We start from the raw sequence: 19,639 nt of genomic DNA on the forward strand, positions 1-19,639 counted from the left end.
TTGCATTTCAGCTCTGAATTGGACTTTTGCTGGTTTTAAATCTTTGCAAATTGGGATTTATATACCCAATTACATTGTTTATTGATAGATGCACGAACTCTCCGTGTAATCCGCCTTGAGTCTCACAGAGAAAGGCGGACTATAAATACCGTAAACAAAATAAATACAACCCAATCTGGCTGGTCTCTAAGGTGCCGCCGGACTTCTAGCTGCATTCTTCCCTGTCTACCTCCCGATTCGAGGCAAGCGGAAGGGCCGGCTTCGACAACCGCAACCTCGCAAACCTCTTCTCCCGGCTCTCCGCGTCCCGCGGCGCTCCAGGCGGCGAGAGGGAAACGTGGGCCGAGGGCGGGAAGGATTACTTCGGATTTGCAGAGCGGCGGCCCGGCCTCCCTTCCCACTGGCTGCCCCGCCTGCCAATCCGGGCTGTAATCCTGCCGGAATGTCTCCAGCCCTTAACTCGGAGTCGCGCCGCCGCCGGCTCCTCACACCGCTCAGACTACCGGCCGAGCAGCGCGGGGGGCGACGAGGCTCCGCTCTTTCCCGTGGGAAACTCCGCGGCGCGAACTTTCCTCCCTCGTCCCGGTCCCCTTGCGCGTGAGGCCGGAGAAGCGCCTCCTCGGCGGGCGAGGGACGGGTTTGGGGCGAGGCGGGCGGGCGACAGCGGCGGCTCCCCCGCCTTCCCCTTCGCTCCCCACCAGCGAGCCAACTCCGCCCTGAAGCTGGTGGGCTCGGAGCGAGCGCGGAGCTCGGAGCGGCGGCTGCAGCAGAGCAGGAGCTAGGAGCCGCGGGCGGGCGGCGAAGGGGCACCGGCCAGCCCGTTGCTTCTGCCCGGGGACACCAGCGGGGGCCGCCCGGGAGCCCTCTTGCTGCCTTCCCGCGTTCCTTCGGGAGCCCGGCGCGGGGTGTGAGCGCGCGTGCCCGCCCGTGTCCCTCGATGGTTGCGAGGAGCCGCAGCACGGGGATCATGTGGAACGTGTGGATACTGCTGGCGTTCGCCTTGATAGCCTACGTCTCTGGGGAGACGGTAAGGGGTTCTGGCTGCTTTGTTGGGGGGAGGGAGGGGGTGGCTGGGGGTGCATCAAGTAGTTTGCCTTTGGATGCAGGGAGCAGCCCCTGCCCCGCCATCCAAGCCCTGCAGCAAACCCCGATCGCGCGCTGCAATGTGGTCAGCAGATGCAGATAAACACACACACGCACACCACGACCGCCTGGAAGAACTTCGCTTTACTTTTGCAGCGCGCAAGAATGCCCTTTCCAGCGTAACGCTTGCAGGGAGCGATGAGCTTTTTTACTGTTGCTCGGGGTGCGTGCGTGTCTCAGAAAAACAAGGCAGGATTTTCCACTTCTTCGGCCCTGGATTGGAGGAAGAGGAGACGCTTGAGAGACTTGGCTGAACCGGGGAGGGGGGGAGGGATGAGTCGCCCCCGCTGTTCCCACATCTGCTCTGCAGAAGTCTGCTGAGGTCACTGGCAAGGATCAAAACTTTTAAACGGATGGGGCACTTTGGGGTTTGGGCTTTATGTAGCGGTACGAGAAACGGAAAGGCGGCCAAGTGTTCCTGCATCTTTTATGTGGCAGTGATTTCTACCCCCCCCCTCCAACCTTCTGCCACAGGAGCATCAGACAATCTCGCGACTTTTCCTACCTTTGATGCTTTGCTAGGGGGCTGTCTAAAGTTCTTTAAAAGTGTCTGAACGTTAGTATTTAAGCAGAAATACATCCTACTTTGACACATGGGAAAGATTGAAAAACAGGCTGCAAAAAGGCAAAAACTTTAGAAAGTGAGTGTGCCAGGACAGATTTCCGGGCTGTGTACAGGAGAAAAGTTGAATAGTGCTTTCAGAAGGAAATCAGTGGTTGCTTCAACTTGTGGCTTCCTAGGAGGAGAACATGATATGATGGAGATTTCAAATGTTCTTGTTCTTAGGTGGGGAAGATTTGAAAAGTCGGAATGTATCTTTGTATTCAGTTTGGTGAATCAGAACTGCAGTTTGGATTATGGCTGCATATCTACCCTACCCCCAGCACAAATAAAGGAGACCAAGAGTTAAAAACTTTCCCCTTGTGATTTAAGATGGCATGATTGGCCATATGGGAACACCGGGTGTCAAAGATTGTCAAAAAATGTTGCTTTCCCTCTTGGGAATCAGTTTGGCAGTTGACTAATAGGCTTTTTTAAACTTCAGAAACCCAGAAGGGATTAATCTGGGTTGTAACTATGGTAGGTGTAACAGGGTAGTAGAAGATACTTGGTCTTTTGGTGGTGGTTGTACTGTCATATAGCCTTCTGTCTGACGTACAGTGTGTTTTGCATTCACTTCTGCATTAAAAATCCAGTGCCTTTTCTGCTGCGTGTGCAGTAGAAACTCCGTCCACCCTTTAGTGCCTCTGCAGAAGAGTGGGGGGAAAGTCCTTTGGCAAAATAGCTCAAATCCCTGCTGGCTTCTGTTGCCGAAGGTGCTCACATGAGAATTGAGAGGTTCAGCTGCAGATCTTGTATAGGGTGTACTGTGGCTACTCCCTTGCCTGTTGCTTTAGCATACCTGTAAACTGTTTGTGGAAAATCAAAACCCCATTGTACTATTTACCGCTGAATTATCTCCTCCTCTTTCTCCTTTCCCTTTTTTTTTTGGAGGAGGGAGGGGGCTGCTTGAGGTTTAGAAGTAGTTTGTTCATTGTCTGTTTCTTGGATTTGTGAAATTTGCAGTCAACATGAGTTGCTTTCTGATGGAGTAGAGGGGCATATATTGGCACATCTGGCCCCCTCCCCTGGTGTTCGATGTGGCTTTAATTTCTCCTCCTCTGTTCGTTTAAGGGTTGGTTGGTTTTCTAATTTGGGGGCATTTTTTTGGTCAAAAGAAGAAGGGGCTTCCTGTCTCTGTTTGGCTCAGTGTGCTTGAGAGGAACATTCCAGGCAATCTTGTATCTTAGTCACAGGGAGAAGAAAAACAACAGCTTCTCTGTGGTTGAAAGGATCAAAATACTGTGTGCGGTGGTGCCCTTTTCCGCTAATGTTTTTACAGACTGGGGATCCTCTGGATTGGGGCTTTCATGAGCCTCAAAAGCAAGCAGCCAGAACCTATGAAGGAAGTACATCCTGCTGAGTTTATTGAGGCTGACTCCCAATGAAGCATGTGTTGGCTAAGTGCAACCTCGAGCATCAATGCACTGTAGCTGAGACTATCTGGAGAGAGAATTGCATGAGCAAAGGATTGCCCTGAGATGGCAAGCCTGTATGTACCCTTCCTTGAGAATAAGCCTCATTGAACTTCCACATAAGGATGCATAAGATGGAACTGCATTCATGGGTCATTTGCTGGGCTGGATCCACTGCTGTCCTAACGGATCCAGACCTCTTAACTGGACAAATCTTTTAACGCTTGTTAATATCCCCTTTTTCATAAAATAGGCCTATAATAACTTTTGGCAGCTTCTGAAGCTTTCTCACGTTGATAGTTGTCAAAGTGTCAGTGCTGTTACCAACTGCTTCTATACTTGCAGGTTAGGATTTATATTAGCAGCATGTTTAGGACATCAAATTGCTTTGATAGCTTAATTTTGTACTTAATGCAACAGCTGCTGAAGCTATTATTTTGTCCTCCTGAAAGTAACTATTAAAGAGCCTCAGCAATTAGGAGTACTCCTAATTGTGACTGGTATAATGAATGATTGAGGTTAAGTGGCTTTTTTATTTTGTTTGGATGCAGTTACCAAAAGAAAAAAAAATAGGAAGGGTTGTGTAGAACCAAAGCATGCTAAAGCAAATGATGAAATGATCTTTGAAAATTAGGAGGTTGGCCAACTGTACCATCAATAAGCATACATGGAGAGAGTAATACTTCCACACAACTGCCTCTGTTACATTGATTGGGATAGATGTGTCAACTCAAGCTGGTTGAACCAAGGGGAGAAGGTATTGAGAAAGTGTGGTTTTTCCCTGAGGGTGCCATCTTTGGGGAAGCATGGGCCTTGTGCTACTTGTTTTGATGAATGTTGGATAAAGTTTGCATTCTTGTATGGCCTCTTGAAATCAAAGGGACTTCTCAGTAAAGCCACTGGGGATTGTGGTGTAAGTGACTAGAATAACTTGACTGGTTTTTTCCCCTGTCAAATACAAATCTCTTAAACATGCCTTTGTGCACAATAAAAAAACATAACTTGGGTAGAATTATGGCTCTTCCATTTTTTCGTAACAAACTCCATATGAATGATCCCTTGAGTTAAATTTCATAGGCATTTTCTGTGGAGGATACATCTGAGATGACTTTAAGAGTGAAATCTTTACTAAGCATATCCATAGCTGAGGGATTGGTTCTTGTTTCCAAATGTGTAAACTGATTGTAATGCTCCAGTGTCATTTGATCTTAAAACTTGTACTCTCCAGATTTGTCTGACTTGTGTAGTTCTTCCTTTTCTCTTTACGGAATACAAAGTTGTAGCCAACTGTTATTCCAAACACAAAAAAGAAGGAAGCATTTTGGGGTTTTTTTGGGTGGCTTCACAAGAGAAATGAGGAATTGTAGACATTGTGGTATGTTAAATGAGAGTGTTATACAAGCATGTGTTGCAAAGAAAATTATATCGAGATTACAGTAAATGCTGAAAGCCATCAATTTGAGGTGACACAGTTGTGGTACTTGGCATGTTATCCAGAAACTATATTTGGACGTCTTGAAAACATACCATGTTGCCACATCACTTCTTCCAGCTGCACTCGGATTCTAGCAGGTAATATGATGATACTATTTCATCAGCCACAAATGCAGGGTAGGATGATGCAGCCATTCTGTTGATGGATGATGACAGTTGCATTCTTAAGAACCCAACCAGTGGAAGGATCTTATGCCCCCTCTTTTTTTCGTGAGTCAAGCTGGGGGTTATGAATTGTTTGGAATTCATTCAAATAGTACAGAAAACTCAAAAGCAGACAAATGCATGCTTCAGAAAGCAATCTGGATGGGTTCAAACTATTGCCTGAAGGCTCCTCTTGCAAGTATTTCTGAGGTTCAGTGTAGGACTGCAATACATGAAATGTACAGCTGAATTATGTGCATATTATGCACATGGTGGCATGGATCAAGTCTGTAGCATCAGGGAGAGGATGTTTAACTCTCTTACCCTGTGATGTTTTCTTAATAACAGCTTGGGAAAGGGAGGGCAGCACCTATTTCTGTTTTCTGTGGTTTGGCAAAGAAGCGTGTCACTATATTCTTTTTTCTAGCTAAGGAAAATAGAAATTATGTCCCCTTCTGTCCTTCCCCCGCCCCTGCCAACAAGACAAAAGCATGGAATGGAGGATTACCCCGCTATGCCTCATTCACCATTTTCTCCTCCACTTTGGATGTGTGTGTGGTTTTTTAACATTAAATATGTTGGGAAACTTGATCATGGGTCTCTCATTAGAGTAGCTCATCCCAAAGGCTGAAGGTGGGCATAATACAGAAAGGGAGATTGCAGCACTGTGGATACGGCATAAGTGCTGTTCTTTAACTTCTGACTAGACTAGGGGTGTGCCCTTCATGCAGCTTCTGGTTCATTTGCCACTGCCTTCTCTTGCTTCTGGAAAGGAAAGCATCTTACTGAACAGACAGAAGGTTGTCCCATGCACTGCAGGCCTCTTGGTTTCCCAGCCACCCAAGGAGGAAGCAGTAACAACTAGGGGCTAGTGAGCGAGCAGGGAGAGGCAAGAGTGATATTGGTGTCCAATTCACTAGTATACAAGAGAATAAAAATGGAACTGGCAGGGCACGTACAGTGCTGCCTGTTCTCTTTTCTACATTACAGCTGCCTGGACTATGATATGTACCTGTGGTATGTGGCAGTTTATTTTTTTAATTAATTAATTAATTAATCTATTTATTTATTTGTTATTTATAGTCTGCCTTTCTCACTGAGACTCAAGGCGGATTACTTAGTGTGAGATTAGTACAATCAGTAGCAAGGACAAGGGCAGGCATTTTCATACAGCGTCAAGGACATTCCCATAAACAACATCATATGGGAAAATAAATACAAGTTTACAAAAGACATAGCATTGGCAGGAATCCAATACAGAGTTGAAGAATTACTGAAACAGAACATAATCAATTCTAGGACTGACATTAGACAACATGAAGCACAGGTGGTATATAGGAGTACATATTTAAAGCAACAGATAATATATAAGGCAACATAGTGCTGAAGTCTATGGTTCCTAACTCATTAGTGAAATATCTGAGACCCTCTCACTACAATACCGCCCTCCTATCAGAATAAAAAAGCCTTTTTGAATAATTGGATTTTGCATTGTTTGTGGAAAGCCAGGAGCATGGGGGCTCTCCTAACCTCCTCAGGCAGGCCGTTCCACAGGGTAGGGGCCACCACGGAGAAAGCCCATGTGCAGGCTGCTGTTGATTTCGCCCATGTGCAGGCTGGCACCTGCAAGAGACCCTGTTCGGATGAGCGAAGCTGCCATGGAGGAACATAGGGAGGGAGGCGGTCCCGTAGGTATGCCAGGCCTAGGCCGTGAAAAGCTTGGATACCTTGAATTGAGCATGCTAACTGATTGGTAGCCAATGTGACTGTAGGAGTGACTGTAGGATGGGAGTGATGTTCTTGCTCCTGCTTGCTCCGATAACAGTTGAGCTGCAGCATTTGGTGGACTTAAATATCTTTTCCAATGATTTTATTACTAGTTTTTGTTGTTGGAAGCTTCCTTAATTTCCTTGAACTGAAAGGTGGGGGTTGCTATGTATAAAATAAATAATTGAAAGCAGAATGGGTACCTCTTTATTTTTTTTAACTTCTGTAGCTACGAATGGATAGTTATGTAAGACCCGTAGACGTATTTCTCAAATTGATTTCAGTGTTGTGTATATAAAGTTGGGCAAGAGATGCCTCCTATTTGGAAACATGGAGGAGGGGAATGAAGTGCTTGGTATTGCTCTGGTTGGCCGAAGGATGAAGAAGCTAAATCTCAAAATGTTGAAAGATCAAATCCTGCCTTTGGGGTGAATTTGCAGAAGGGACTGTTGCCTCCTTCCTAGTGCAGTGCCCCCTCCCCTCGTTGCTCCTGAGAAATGGGAATACATGGGAACAGACTGGAGTGCCACAGGAAAGGCTTCCACAGGGAGGGGGACTTGACATAGATCCATCGACTTGAGCAAATGGAGCAGCGAAAGCTTGCTAAGAGTTTTGGACAGGCTTTGCTTGGGCAAAGAGGAAATAAATAACTTCAGCAGTTCTGGAGATGTTATCTTCCACAGTTCTTTTAAAAATCTTTTTATTAATAACTGTCTTCGAAAACCTGTCCTGACAAAAACCAGGAGTGTGTTCCTTTTAACTTCTGAAGCTGCTTTTGATTTAGGTTGCAAGATGCTTGAAGCTGGCCATTTTGATGGAAATTTGTGTTCTTTTTGGTTTGGGAAGCGTTCAGATTGTCTGGATGATATAACAGCTCTACATTTAATGAAGAGAAATGGTTTGCTTTTGAATGTCCCTGTTTTTATGAAGGGTTGAATAATAGTACACACTTAATGTCAAGTATTGCCAGTTGACACATGGTACTGAAGGAAGGTGCTGGTTATAGATGAACAGTGCAAATGGAAGCTTTATTGGGCATCCAAGTGCTGGAGAGGAGCTTTAGAGCCACAAAACTCTTAATGTATAGGAGTTCATAGCACAAATAAAAATGGTGACCTATTAATGCAGTAAAATTGGATTATTTTTTAAATAAGTCAGGTTTAAGCAGGATGCATCTTCAGTTTATTGCTAGTCAGTGCTAAAGGATTCAAGAGTGGGCCTATTATAGGCTTCTCTTTTCCCACACCTTTCCAGATTTAACAAAATAGCTTACAGCGTTCAAGACTTATAATGGAGCAGCCTTAATTTTGCCTTCCTCCACTACATAACAAATTATGTAGAGTTGCCAGTCTCCAGGTGGTGGCTGGAGATCTCCCAGAATTACAGCTGAGCTGATCTCCAGCCAACAGACATTAGTCCCCTGGAGAAAATGACTGCTAACCCTAATCCTCACCTCCCAAAGCTCTGTCCTCTCCAGGCTCTACCCCTCAAATCTCCAGGAGTTTCCCAGCCCAGAGTTTGCAACTCTTAACAAGTGTAACTAAAAAAAACTAAGCAGAAATCCTGTGAAGTTCTTCTGAAATTCTCAAATGCCTCTGGGAGCCACGGCAGAATCCATTCTGAATTTAAGAATTGTCTGTTATTAATTTAGAGGAAGGCTCCTGGATATCTTTAGAAAACTCCATAAAATCCAGTCATTTCAAAAATGTTCTGTTTTATTATTCTTAATGTACTTGAATGGTAATAGTAAAGCATGAGGAAGACTGGAAACTTACAGTATTGGTGACATTTTATTTTGTTCTGTTGCGATAAACTGTTATTGACGGATCTCTAGTTAAGACAAGCTGTATAGCAGGGAAAATAAATTTTTAAATTAATGGTGTAGTAAATGGGATTTCTCACACTTTTCTTCTTTCATGTGGGAGCTTGTAAAAAAAATGTTTCCAATAACTGGCTTGTCTATAATGACTTGGTTTGATTATCTTCATCAAATAGCTATTAATTACCCAGCAGAATGAGTTAACTTGTACTGGACACCAGTTCAAATGTTATCCTTATGGCAAATAATGTTGTTGTGATCCGGAGATGGAATAAAAGAGCACTTGTCTGGCTGCTGAAAAGCAGTCTGTCATCTTATTAGATGTGACTGTTTAAAAGAAACAGAGTTCTGTTGTTCTTTGAAGATGGAGAGGTTATATTAGGTCCCCCTGTAAGGCTCTACTTGTATCCAAGTCATAAAGACCCTCTTTTTATGTTTGTGTCTCATCTGAGCTGCTGCAAGTAATGAGTGAGCAATTTGAGTTTGGTTCAAGACACATTACTGAAGTGGTATGACATGGTTTCCTGTTGTAGTATGGGAGAATTACTTCAGGCTGTTCTGTGAACAAGATTTGTTTAGTTATCCTCACAAGGCAAGTGAGGAGGTTACGATTTGCACAACTGGTAATTTGCTTGTAGTTGCACAGCTGATGTGCTGAAAACATGGTAAGTTTTTGTCCACATTGAAGCATCATTTGAAATCTTTTTGAGCAAAGAGAGACTAATGTTTGACCATGTAAAGATTATTATTGTTTGTCTGTTGTTTCTCGCAGTATATTCTCAAGGAACCTTATCAAAGAGAGTATTAGATACAACAATCTGCAAACGCCAACTGTTTTCGGAAGCGACTCCAGGGAAAACCATTGTATACAGAGTAAAAAATCTTAAGGGACTCATTTCTAACAAGCTTTGTGAATTATTTTTGTCTGGGCCTGGATTTGTTAGGATGAAATATTAAGAGCTAGATGATAAGCAACATCTGTGTTAATATTGCATAAGTAACCTGTAAAGGACAAATCATACGTGCAATTTAAATCCAATTTTAATTTTTTAAAATTACTGATTTAGTTTTCCTACAAAAGATTAACCCAGGGGCATAAGTTGTCTGTGGCCAAAGGTGAATTTATTTTGGTTCACTTCACTAATATCTGTTAAGCTGTATTTGAGTTGTATGTTGAACACAAATACACACTTTGTACTCCCTCTCTCGTTTTTAAACAGTTTTTATGTGCCAAGCAACTTCCAGCATAACAGAAATGGGTAAATCTTAAAATGTTCACATTTTTAAAAAAGCACATTTGCAATAATTAATTTTTGTTTACTGTGGCATGTATGGGCCTTAAAGAGTAGATCCCTATTTAGTTATACTAAACAACAGTGGTTAATAATCTGATAAATGTTTTTGAATCCAGATATTCTTGTCTTTACGCTTTCCCTACCCTTTTGCCCCTTCTGTATTTTTGTAATCTGGGGTCCCGGTATCCAAGTACTGAAATGGTCTTGGTGCCTCGGTTGCTAATGAAGGTAGGAAGCAGGTTTTTCTAATTTGCATAAGTGTATGGACTTAGCTGCTTTCTCACCTTAGGGCCAAATGTTGAATTACGATTTCTTGTAATGAGAATGAACAGGAGGGAATCTTTGTGTGCATGCGCTCACAAATGGGAGTTTGCTTTCTCCCTTTCTGCCGAGGATTCAGCCACAGTTTGGAGCACAAACACAGATGAAAACTATATTTTGTTGGTCAGATGCAGCAACAATCAGTGATGCGCTACAAAATCAGAAGACCTTCAGTACTGAACTTTGCAGGAAGAGGGAAGGAAGGAGAAGAACTATGCTAGGATGAAGATCACTGCCACCCACCCACCCACTCATAAACTGGCAAACTATGGTTTGTCATCTTTATTATTTTTATCTGATTCATGTGACTGAGTTTTATTTAACAAAAACCAGACAGGAGGTTGTATTGAAGACAGAGGAAGGGCTTAATTTATATAACACCAGATGTTCTTTCAACTCAAAATTGTCCCTTCCCCACAAGGGAAATTCTACAGTGTCTGGTCTCTTGTGTGGAGAGAGAGAAACAGGTGGGTGACAACTTGCAGTTTTTCAGTGGCTAGCTTAAAAAAAGATCAGGCACATCTTCCTGATGTGCTGTGAGTTGGTCTTCTGTCTCCTGTGTAACTTCTAGCCCTGTGTTCTGCAGTGTAGCTTGTTTGCCTATGTATGTATGTATTTAAAACTGCTTATTGGAAGAAAGAATGGCATAAGTGACCATTATGTGCAGTTTGCTCAATACTAATGTACTCCCTAACTGCAGCTAGCAAGCATTCACTAGAGGTGTGGCATCCAACTTGGATTCTACCAGTAGGCACTTCTCAGATGATAGGGCGGGGTTGGGGGGAGATGATCAGCAAGAATGGGGTATTTATTCTGTTTCTTGTAAACTAGATCTCTAAGGCCACACCAAACTAAACTCTTGTTGCCTTTTCTCTTTTCCTCATTCTGACCTGGCTCCTAAATGTTGTAAAACTTATCGCATCATTCTTGTGATACTTCCACTTTTTGTTTCATTTGAATCAAGTCTGAAGGCAGACTTTGTGAATAGAGTTGGGGTTTAGAGTCCCCAAAGGGTATCATATATTTCTTGTAGTATGTATTTCCTGGCAAGGCCCAGTCTGGTAATCTTAGCAGACATATGACCGGGTTGATCCTGGATACAGTAAGATTTTTCACCCCAGCCACGTTTATAAAAAATGCTGCAGTATATTTGATTGCCTGGATTGCATAATTAAATTTGTCTACACAGAGACAATCTGCTTTAAGGGATGGGGAGTAGAGGTTGGATGAACAGAGAGAGGCCATAAGAATCCTGTGTTGTCTTCAAATAGATGGGAAGAAGAAACAGTAATGTATAATACCAGGAATGAAAAATACTGCAGTACTAGAAAGGATCAAGATAAATCTCCTGTTCCTAACACAGGTGAGTGGTACTTTTCTTGACCAGGACCTGGATTCTAAGGCCCAGGGCTGTTATGATCTGAATATTCTGGTTTCCTTTCACCTTTTCTGCTTAATTGTCTACTTTTACAAATATTCATTTAGAGAGGCAGTTTGGTGTAGTGGTTAAGAGCGTAGGACTCTAATCTGGAGAACCAGGTTTGATTCCCCACTCCTCTACTTGTAGCCAGCTGGGTGACCTTGGGTCAGTCACAGCTTCTAGGAGCTCCCTCAGCCCCATCCACCTCACAGGGTTTTTATTGTGGGGATAATAATAACATACTTTGTAAACCCCTCTGAGTGAGCATTAAGTTGTCCTGAAGGGCGGTATATAAATTGAATGTTACTCTAATTATAATTATAGATATTTATACCATGCTTTCCTCCCCAGTGAGAACCCAAAGAAGCTTATAATATATTTACCTCATCCTACCATTTTATCTTGACAACAACTGCATGAGGGTAAGCTGAGGGAACATCCAGCCCAAGGTTATCCAGTGAGCTTCTATGACAGGGGAGGGATTTGCACCCAGTTCTCCCAGATTGTAGATACTCTAACCACTTAACCATGCTTGAAATGTTTATTAAAAATTAGTTTTAACCAATAGGTATGACATAATAATAGTGAAGAATGGTTGTGGTAATGGTATGAGGGTGAAGAATTGTAAAGAATATGAAGTATAGCAATGAAACTGAACATACAGAGAAGCATTAAGGTAATAGATGTTAAAATCCTAAGGAAGTGGGTTCAGTATTACTGTCTAGGTGGAGGCCTGTATATTTGGTAACCCTAAACCAGGGTGATATGAGTCCAGGTGGGAAATCCTCCTCAGAGATGGCATTTAATTTTCATATTTCAAAGGTCTTCTATTTCTTTTAGACATAAAAATTCTATATATAGCTTAGCCAATTAGTTAATCATGTGTTTTCAGTCTCCTTATTTAAGTGAACCAATGAAGTGATCTCTTTAAAATAGTACATGGAATATTCAGTGGAAAGAGGGGAGGTCAGGTTTATGCTTACACTAAAGATGTGGTGAACATGGGAAATGTACCAAGATATTTGTACAATAGTGCAATCCTAAACAGAGCTACACCCTTCTAATTCAGTTAAAAAGTGTTTACAAGAGTGTAACTCTGCTTAGGATTGCATTGTCGATGTAGTAAAGTTCAACAACACAGATCTGAGAGATAAAATAAGGTTGACTGTTCTAACCTATTAAATACCCTCCATTAAAACATGGTGATTTACATCCCTGCATCTCCTAGCTTTATCAAGACTTAGCAAACTATAACACCTGTCTCAGAATAGTTACTGACTGGTAAATAGTTCTTCATAATACTAGTTATTATTGGGGTATGCTATGCTTGCTTCATTATTTTGATATGGTGCAGTGGCCTCATGAATGATTTTTATACATGTGTCAAAGGCTTGCACCCCTTCAATATTGTTGAGATTGAATTCCCATCATCATCCTGTAACTGCCATTTTCGCAGTAACACATTGATGTGTAAGTGCTACTGTGCGTCATTGTCTGTTTGCCCCTTTTATGTTTTGTGCAGTATCCCAATAACAACAACAATAGTCAAACTGGAAGGAGATAAGCTAGTCTTTTACAACTTGTATCCCACTCGATCCCACCTCTTAGCCATGTATGGTAACAAACTTTTTGCTGCCAGAGTCTAGGAATACCGAAGGGTTACAAGACGTCTGCCAGCCCACATTTCTGGATTGATGAGCGGTATTTTTCCCTACAGTGTTGTCCCCAGAGTTCTTCAATATCACATTTGGATAGAAAAGTGGGATATAAATATTAGATGAGAAAGTGTGATAATCTTTGGTAACTTGGATTCAAAGCCCTAGGACCCTTTTGTGTATCCTGAATAAAAGTTTGGAATGTTTGTTTTAGAAGGCTTGTTAGAAACCTTCTTTCTGGTTGTTTCAGCATATTTGTGTGCAAAAAACCAAAAACCATTGGTGTTGTGTAATGTTTGAATTCATGGAGAGACAAGAATCACTACCCTGAGGCAGAAAGTTTGGAGTAATATTACTGCTGCTTTTATTGGCTCAATGAAAATTTCATACAGATCTCCTTGCATTGGAATACTGTACACAGCTTCCAGCCTTTGATAGATTTGTTTATCATTCTTCAGTAAAGTCCCTTTGATTATTTCTTAGCTGTGAGGCTTGGCACTTCCATTGTAACATGCAGTTTGAGTCTTAAAGAAAGGAACCGCATGAAACGTGCGGGAGACTAAATGGCTCTGGAGCTCACATTTTGCCAAGCCTATTAAGTTTGCTGAGCTTGGCATTAGCCTTATTTTTATTTCTTATTTGGAGTACTTCTTCCTGCTGTAGTGTTTGACATAATATGACGTAGGTACCATTGCTTTGTTTGGGGGGAGGCTGTGTTTCTGTGGTAGAGCACATTTTCCATACTAAAGGTGCAATTCCCAGCATCTCTATTTAAAAAGTCTTGGGCGCTAAAAAAGGCCCCCGTTTGCCTCAGTCGCTAGATAGCCAGTTGGAGTAGATAGCAGTGTGCCAAGTGATTTGGCTATTGTGCATAGTCATTTTTTTCTTGATGGATGGGCATTTGGGAGCAGGATGAATTATCTGTCACTGCTCTGTCAATGAGTAATCCTAGGCAAGCCTGATCTCATCATATCTTGAAAGCTAAGCAGGGTCAGCCTTGGTTAGCAATTGGATGGGAAACTTCCCAAAGAAGACCAGAGTTGCTAGGTGGCACACCACCTCTGTCAATCTCTTGCTTTGAAATGCTTCTTGCCCAGCAGCAGTCGCTATAAGTCAGCTGTAACTTAGCTGCACTCTACACCACTGCAATCTTTACAGACTTAGTCCTGTAAATTCTGATCTTCCACATTTAAATCCTTTTATGGAGATGCTTGGCTTTCTTTCATAACCCAGTGGTAGAGTGCATGCTTCCAGGTTCTGAGCTTGATGTCTCCAGCTAAATATAATTTCAGTTAGCCTGTTGGGAAAGATGTCTATCAAGATCTGGAACCCTAGAACATCGAATTAGATTGAATGGGTGTTTTTATTTAGGATGAACTAGTTTCATTTGAGTCCATCAAAATCTTAACAAGAATATGACATCAAATATGGAAAACAAACAATGACCTGCAGACTGGAAACTCTCAGTCTATATTCTGTTGTTCTGTGGTGAATTTACAGTGGTTACTGGAGCATACCAGAGAATTTCAGAAGAAAGTCCATTTTTATTTTTTAGATGACAGCAAAACCTTTGGTTGTGTGGATCATGAAAAGTATGGATAATTTTAAAAGAAATGAGTGTGCCACAACAGCTGGTAGTTTTGATGTGTATTCTGGCTAAAAGGCTACTGACCTCTTCACTTCTCATTAAATATATTCTCAGTATTCTGTTAGAATATAAGGAAACAGAATCTTATATACTAATAGCCAAGTGGCTTTGATCTGTGGATACTTAAAACCAGAGATTGAAGCCATGAACAGACAAGACAGAAAAAGCTGAAATATAAAAAAGTCGTTTTAAAAAAAAAGATAAAAGAAGTGCATGTAGCTTTAACCAGATGCCCTCAGTGGCTGTTACTAGGCAAACATAAGACTTTAGTCAGTATTCCAGGCTTGGTTTCTGTCAGTAAAAGGCAAGAGGAAGGGGCAGAGCCCTTTCCAGGACAGTTTTGGACTTTGAGGGAAGACTCAGTGGGGCCAGGCCCAGAAGCAACCACCAGGCAACTTGATACCACATGAGTTGCGTGACTCACCCAGGCCTGGCTGCTTGCTGCTGTTCAATAGCAGCTCTCCCCCCTCAAAAGCCAGTGTAGTGTAGTTGTTCACCACTTTTACTACTCTGCTGTGGGACACTCACTGGGTGACTTTGGTCCAGTCACAAACTTTCAGCCTAACCTACCTCTCAGAGTTGTTGTGAGGATAATATGGAGGAAAAGAGAATGAGATAAGCTGCTTTGGGTCTCTATTGTGGAGAAAGGCAATATATAACGCTGCTTTACAGGATCCCTTTTAAAATGAACATATTGCTTAAAAATATTTTCTTGTATACGTACAGCTTGCCTTCAGTCACATCATAAAAATCCTTGTGCTGGGGTAGCAGCTGGTGTTGAAGCAACTTTTTAAAAATCTGCACAGCCGATCAGTTCTCCAGTGGCTGGGCTGGGGAAAAGCCCCACCTGCCCCCTCTCACTTCCTAAAAGCACTTGGTTTCCAGGAAAGGTGTCAGCAGGAGCTGTGGGGCCCATGGGTGCCATCTTGGGGACCCCTGGGTTCCATTGACAATAGATTAGTCTCTCTCCCCATTCTTCAAAAACAGAAAATTGTGCTTGCTAGAATAAGAACCATAGTTTAACAGCAGCTCCCTTTAGCAGTCTGAGTGTCCCCCCCACCCCCCAACACACACAAGGAAATGGTATGTGGGAGTAGTATTTTGCTGGTTTGGTAATGGCAGTGAAATCTCATAGGTGAACCATCAGGAAAACGGTCTCCCTTTTCTAAGAATAGGTAAAAATTCGAATAGCAATTATATTATACAATCTGAATTATATTGTTCCTATAAATGTCACTTTGATTTAATTTCAAAGAATTGAGGGGTGTAGGGGATTAAACTCTCCCCCGGTTAAGAAGCCACCTACAATCTATTTTTCTGTTAATAATTAGTAGTATATAAATTTACCTCTTAAACTGTTACTCCTAATCCATTAAAAAACATTTGATCTGCATTCTGGGCACAGTCTTCAAACGAAGCCATTCAGAGAAGTCCTGACCTAGTTCTGCTGAGGAAAATGTTGTGCAAATCAGACTTGTCCTGCTAATTTGTTGGGAAAGGTTTTTGAGGTAAATTCTGCATGGCTTAAAACGCTCTCGCACGGGGAAACTTTGCTGTAGAGCGTTTGCACAGGAGGCAGTCACTTGCAAGGCTTGGCGTTTTAAATATAGCGTGAAGCTGAACAGAACTGACCTGCAATTAAGTGGTGGCAGTCCCTCATTTTGTGCTCTGCAGTTGTCAATTAGCCGTTATTATGAGAGATTTGTTTGCTGGAAGCTTTTGTGAATGGGTGCCAAGCCCAAACTGTTTCTTTGCTCTCTACCTGCATAAAAAGGATGCCAGTTTGCATGTCATTGTGCCAAGGTTTAGTTTTAAAAGTTGCTCTCTGGAATTTTGTTGTCTCAGGAAAAAAAAGAAATTTCCCCTCCTTTCTCATTAAAAGAAATACCACATATTAAAATCACTTCCCTCCATGAATACTCGGTGCGTGCTTGGTGTCAGAAGTGTGCATCGGAGGAAGGAAGGTCTTTGCTGTCCAGATGGGGTGGGGGTGCAAGTAGGGAGGTATAAAGTACAAGTGTAGGTTTTAAAATGCTTGTTCGTTAGGGTTGTTGTTTTTTTTAAGGCAAGAATTAGGGCAGAATTTTTTTGGGCTGTGTGAGTATTAGTTGGAGGGTTCAGAGGACAAACAGAGGAAGTTATGATGGGAAAAATGAAAATCATACAAAGGAAGACAGTGGGAGCAAATTTTAAAAGCATGAAAGGTATGAAGTGAATATACAAAGGAAGAAAAAACAACACAGAAAAGAGTAAGGGGGTATGCTTGAGTTTGGAAAATATTATGAAAGATAATATAAATCCTGTGCAAGAGAAAAAGCAGTGGGCAGCAGTGCCTGCTTTTAGGCAAAAGATCCACTTTGGTGCTAGCAGTTTAGAAAACAAACAAACAGAATAAATTCAGTAAAAGAACAACATGTTTAAAAAGGTCATACAAGGCATATCTCTTTTGTGTCCCTATTTCCTAAATGATGGGATTGTATCAGGAAAAGGCAGTGACAAGGAGAAAAAAATGATGGTTAATTTTATCACGAGAATTTAATAATAGTCTAATCAGATTGTGTTAAAGATGTGTAAGGTTTGGCCAGGGGAGGGGGGAATTTGAGGAGAGGAACTGTTTGTAGAAAACAGACTTAAAGCTATTATTGAACTTGAAAAATGCTAGTAACAGAGAAGGGTCATAGGAGAAAGGGAATGGATTGTATAAAGGTTATGGTAGACTGCCACTACTTTTTACAACATAATGCACTCTGTGACTATTGCCTCATAACATTAGGCAGTGTGCCTCACTCACATATTGCTGCCCAGTGCTCCTTCTTATCAAATTCATCATTGACTTTCCAAAGACCTCCATTTTGTCAGAAGGCTACTGGAGCAGAATCCCAGCCATAAGGGAATTATGCAGTACTAGCTGAGCAGAACTGAGGAAATCTGTTCATCCTTACTTACGAATGATTAAATTTTAGTCTCTTTCAGTGCTGTTTGGAAAACTTGTATGTATACACATTGTGACTAAATAAAAAGACACGCACCAGTTCTTATTTATGTACTTAGTTGTATCCTCTCTTTTTGCAACTCAAGTTGACTAATGGGTAATAATAAAAGTGTAATTATAATCTCAAAACAAATTTTAAAATCCATAGTTTAGGAATACCATATGCAACAAGTAATTATACTTAATATAGTGAATCAAGAGAGTATTGGTCAGATTCTATAGGTTAATGCCAATAGTTTGTGTTTACCACAAAATGAACAGAGCTGTCTTCCTCTTCCTTTCCTGCTATGAGGAGACAAATTGAGGCATATACCTGCTGAAATTTCCTGTTGGGCTTCAGGCATTACACTGGAGCACCTTGCAGTGGTCTGTCCTCAAAGTTACCCGAACACGATAGCCACCAGATTGCCAGTATCCAAGAAAATATGCCGTATTTGCGCAAATGGCATTCACTTGAAGCTTGAGCTATTGATTCCAAGATGCACAGGAAGCGTCGCTGTACTCCCATGTATGTACCCCTATACAATAGGGCAGTGTTTATCTTTTGAATATCTCACTTGAGGTGCATTTAGATCATATTCTAATAAGGCATGTTTGTTTGCATGCTGTAACAGGATGTGTGTGATGAGCAGTAGAACAAAACACACGAATCCTTCCAGAGTCAATTGCACGCCAGTCATAAGTGTGTAATGTGACTAAAGCTTACGGTCCAGCTACCACAGGCCTACTGCCAAACTGCCTTTCTAGGCAAGAGAGAGACTACGGCAAAACTCTTCACAGATTATCTCCAGATCAGCAGCTGCTGTCTGGGAGCTCCTAATGCACACCCTGCATTGTGAACAACTTACTGGCCTCCAAGACCTTACAAGCACTAACACCTATCAATTAGGTTCTTCCATTGTCTGCCTTTAAATACCCCAATTGGAACATACCAAAAGTAAACATTGGAGGAGGATCTCTCCAAGGTAGGATTAACCCACATAGGTGGTGCTGGGTTTACATATTTTAAAAATCATGAATGTTCACTAATCCATAAGAAGATTGAGAAACTCTGCCTAATAACGGGGAGCTGAGGTCAGATTTTTAGACATAATTTTACACAGTTTTTACACAGACATAATTTTACACAAACAATTTTTACACAGAGAACGTGTTATTCTGCCCCCCTGCCATTAGAGTTAAGGAGATCTGCACATTTGCTGATCAGGAACTGAGAGTACAAATAGGATATAAGTCCAGGTGTTGCTGTTGTCTTATTTCTTCTGCATTGCATTCAGTGGGATTCGCATCCCAATCCACATTCTGGTGCAGTTTAAATCCCTTTTTAAAGCATGACTAAAGCTAGATTTGGATGTTTTAAGTTCCTAGGCGCTATTGTCAGATTTGTACATCAAACACTAATGATTTTCATCCCTATTAAATGTTTCCCAGTTTGGTCTAGTGACGCTAACCACATTTAACCTGTTCGTATATCTATCCTGCTCTATCCAAATAGCTCCGGGTTGGTTTCTGTTATAATTTATCTCCAGTACAAATAGCTGTTTTATATCAGTTTAACTGCTGTGGCTGTCTCTTAGAAAATTCAGAGCTGAAGTTTGTTGAAGTTAATGGAAATCTTTTATTGCAAATCTGGAACCCCTTTCACAGAACTAGGGTTCCAGAGAGGAGGAATGATTTGTTAATCCTGATTAAATTCAGTGCAGTTGGCAGCCTTGGCTCTCATTCCATTTTATTCTTGCTCACAACATTTTAAGCTAAGTTGATAGTAAATCATTTAGGGTTTTCACCGTGAGGCTTACGGATGGGGAGCATGTTCCATGTTGTACTTTTCTGCATGGAATGCATTTCTCACTTGCGTGTAATTAGATTGTTGTGGGAACATTGTATGTTCAGGCCTTGATTTTCTGTTTTATAACATGCAGGGC

At 41.8% G+C, this 19,639-nt stretch overlaps 1 protein-coding gene across 2 annotated transcripts in view; it reads left to right on the forward strand.

The window, feature by feature from the left end:
* The first annotated feature begins 461 nt into the window (after positions 1-461).
* Positions 462-19,639, forward strand: part of SDC2 (syndecan 2) — a 93,742-nt gene continuing 74,564 nt past the window's right edge. Inside the window, exon 1 of one of the 2 annotated variants that reach the window (XM_054985624.1) lies at positions 462-1,027. In XM_054985624.1, the coding sequence (XP_054841599.1) occupies positions 938-1,027 (90 nt within the window). In that variant the 5' untranslated portion in view covers positions 462-937. The remainder of the gene's footprint in view (positions 1,028-19,639) is intronic. The other variant, XM_054985623.1, reaches the window with a different exon arrangement.

Source organism: Eublepharis macularius, chromosome 7, assembly GCF_028583425.1.
Source record: "Eublepharis macularius isolate TG4126 chromosome 7, MPM_Emac_v1.0, whole genome shotgun sequence".
Taxonomy (NCBI): Eukaryota; Metazoa; Chordata; class Lepidosauria; order Squamata; family Eublepharidae; genus Eublepharis; species Eublepharis macularius.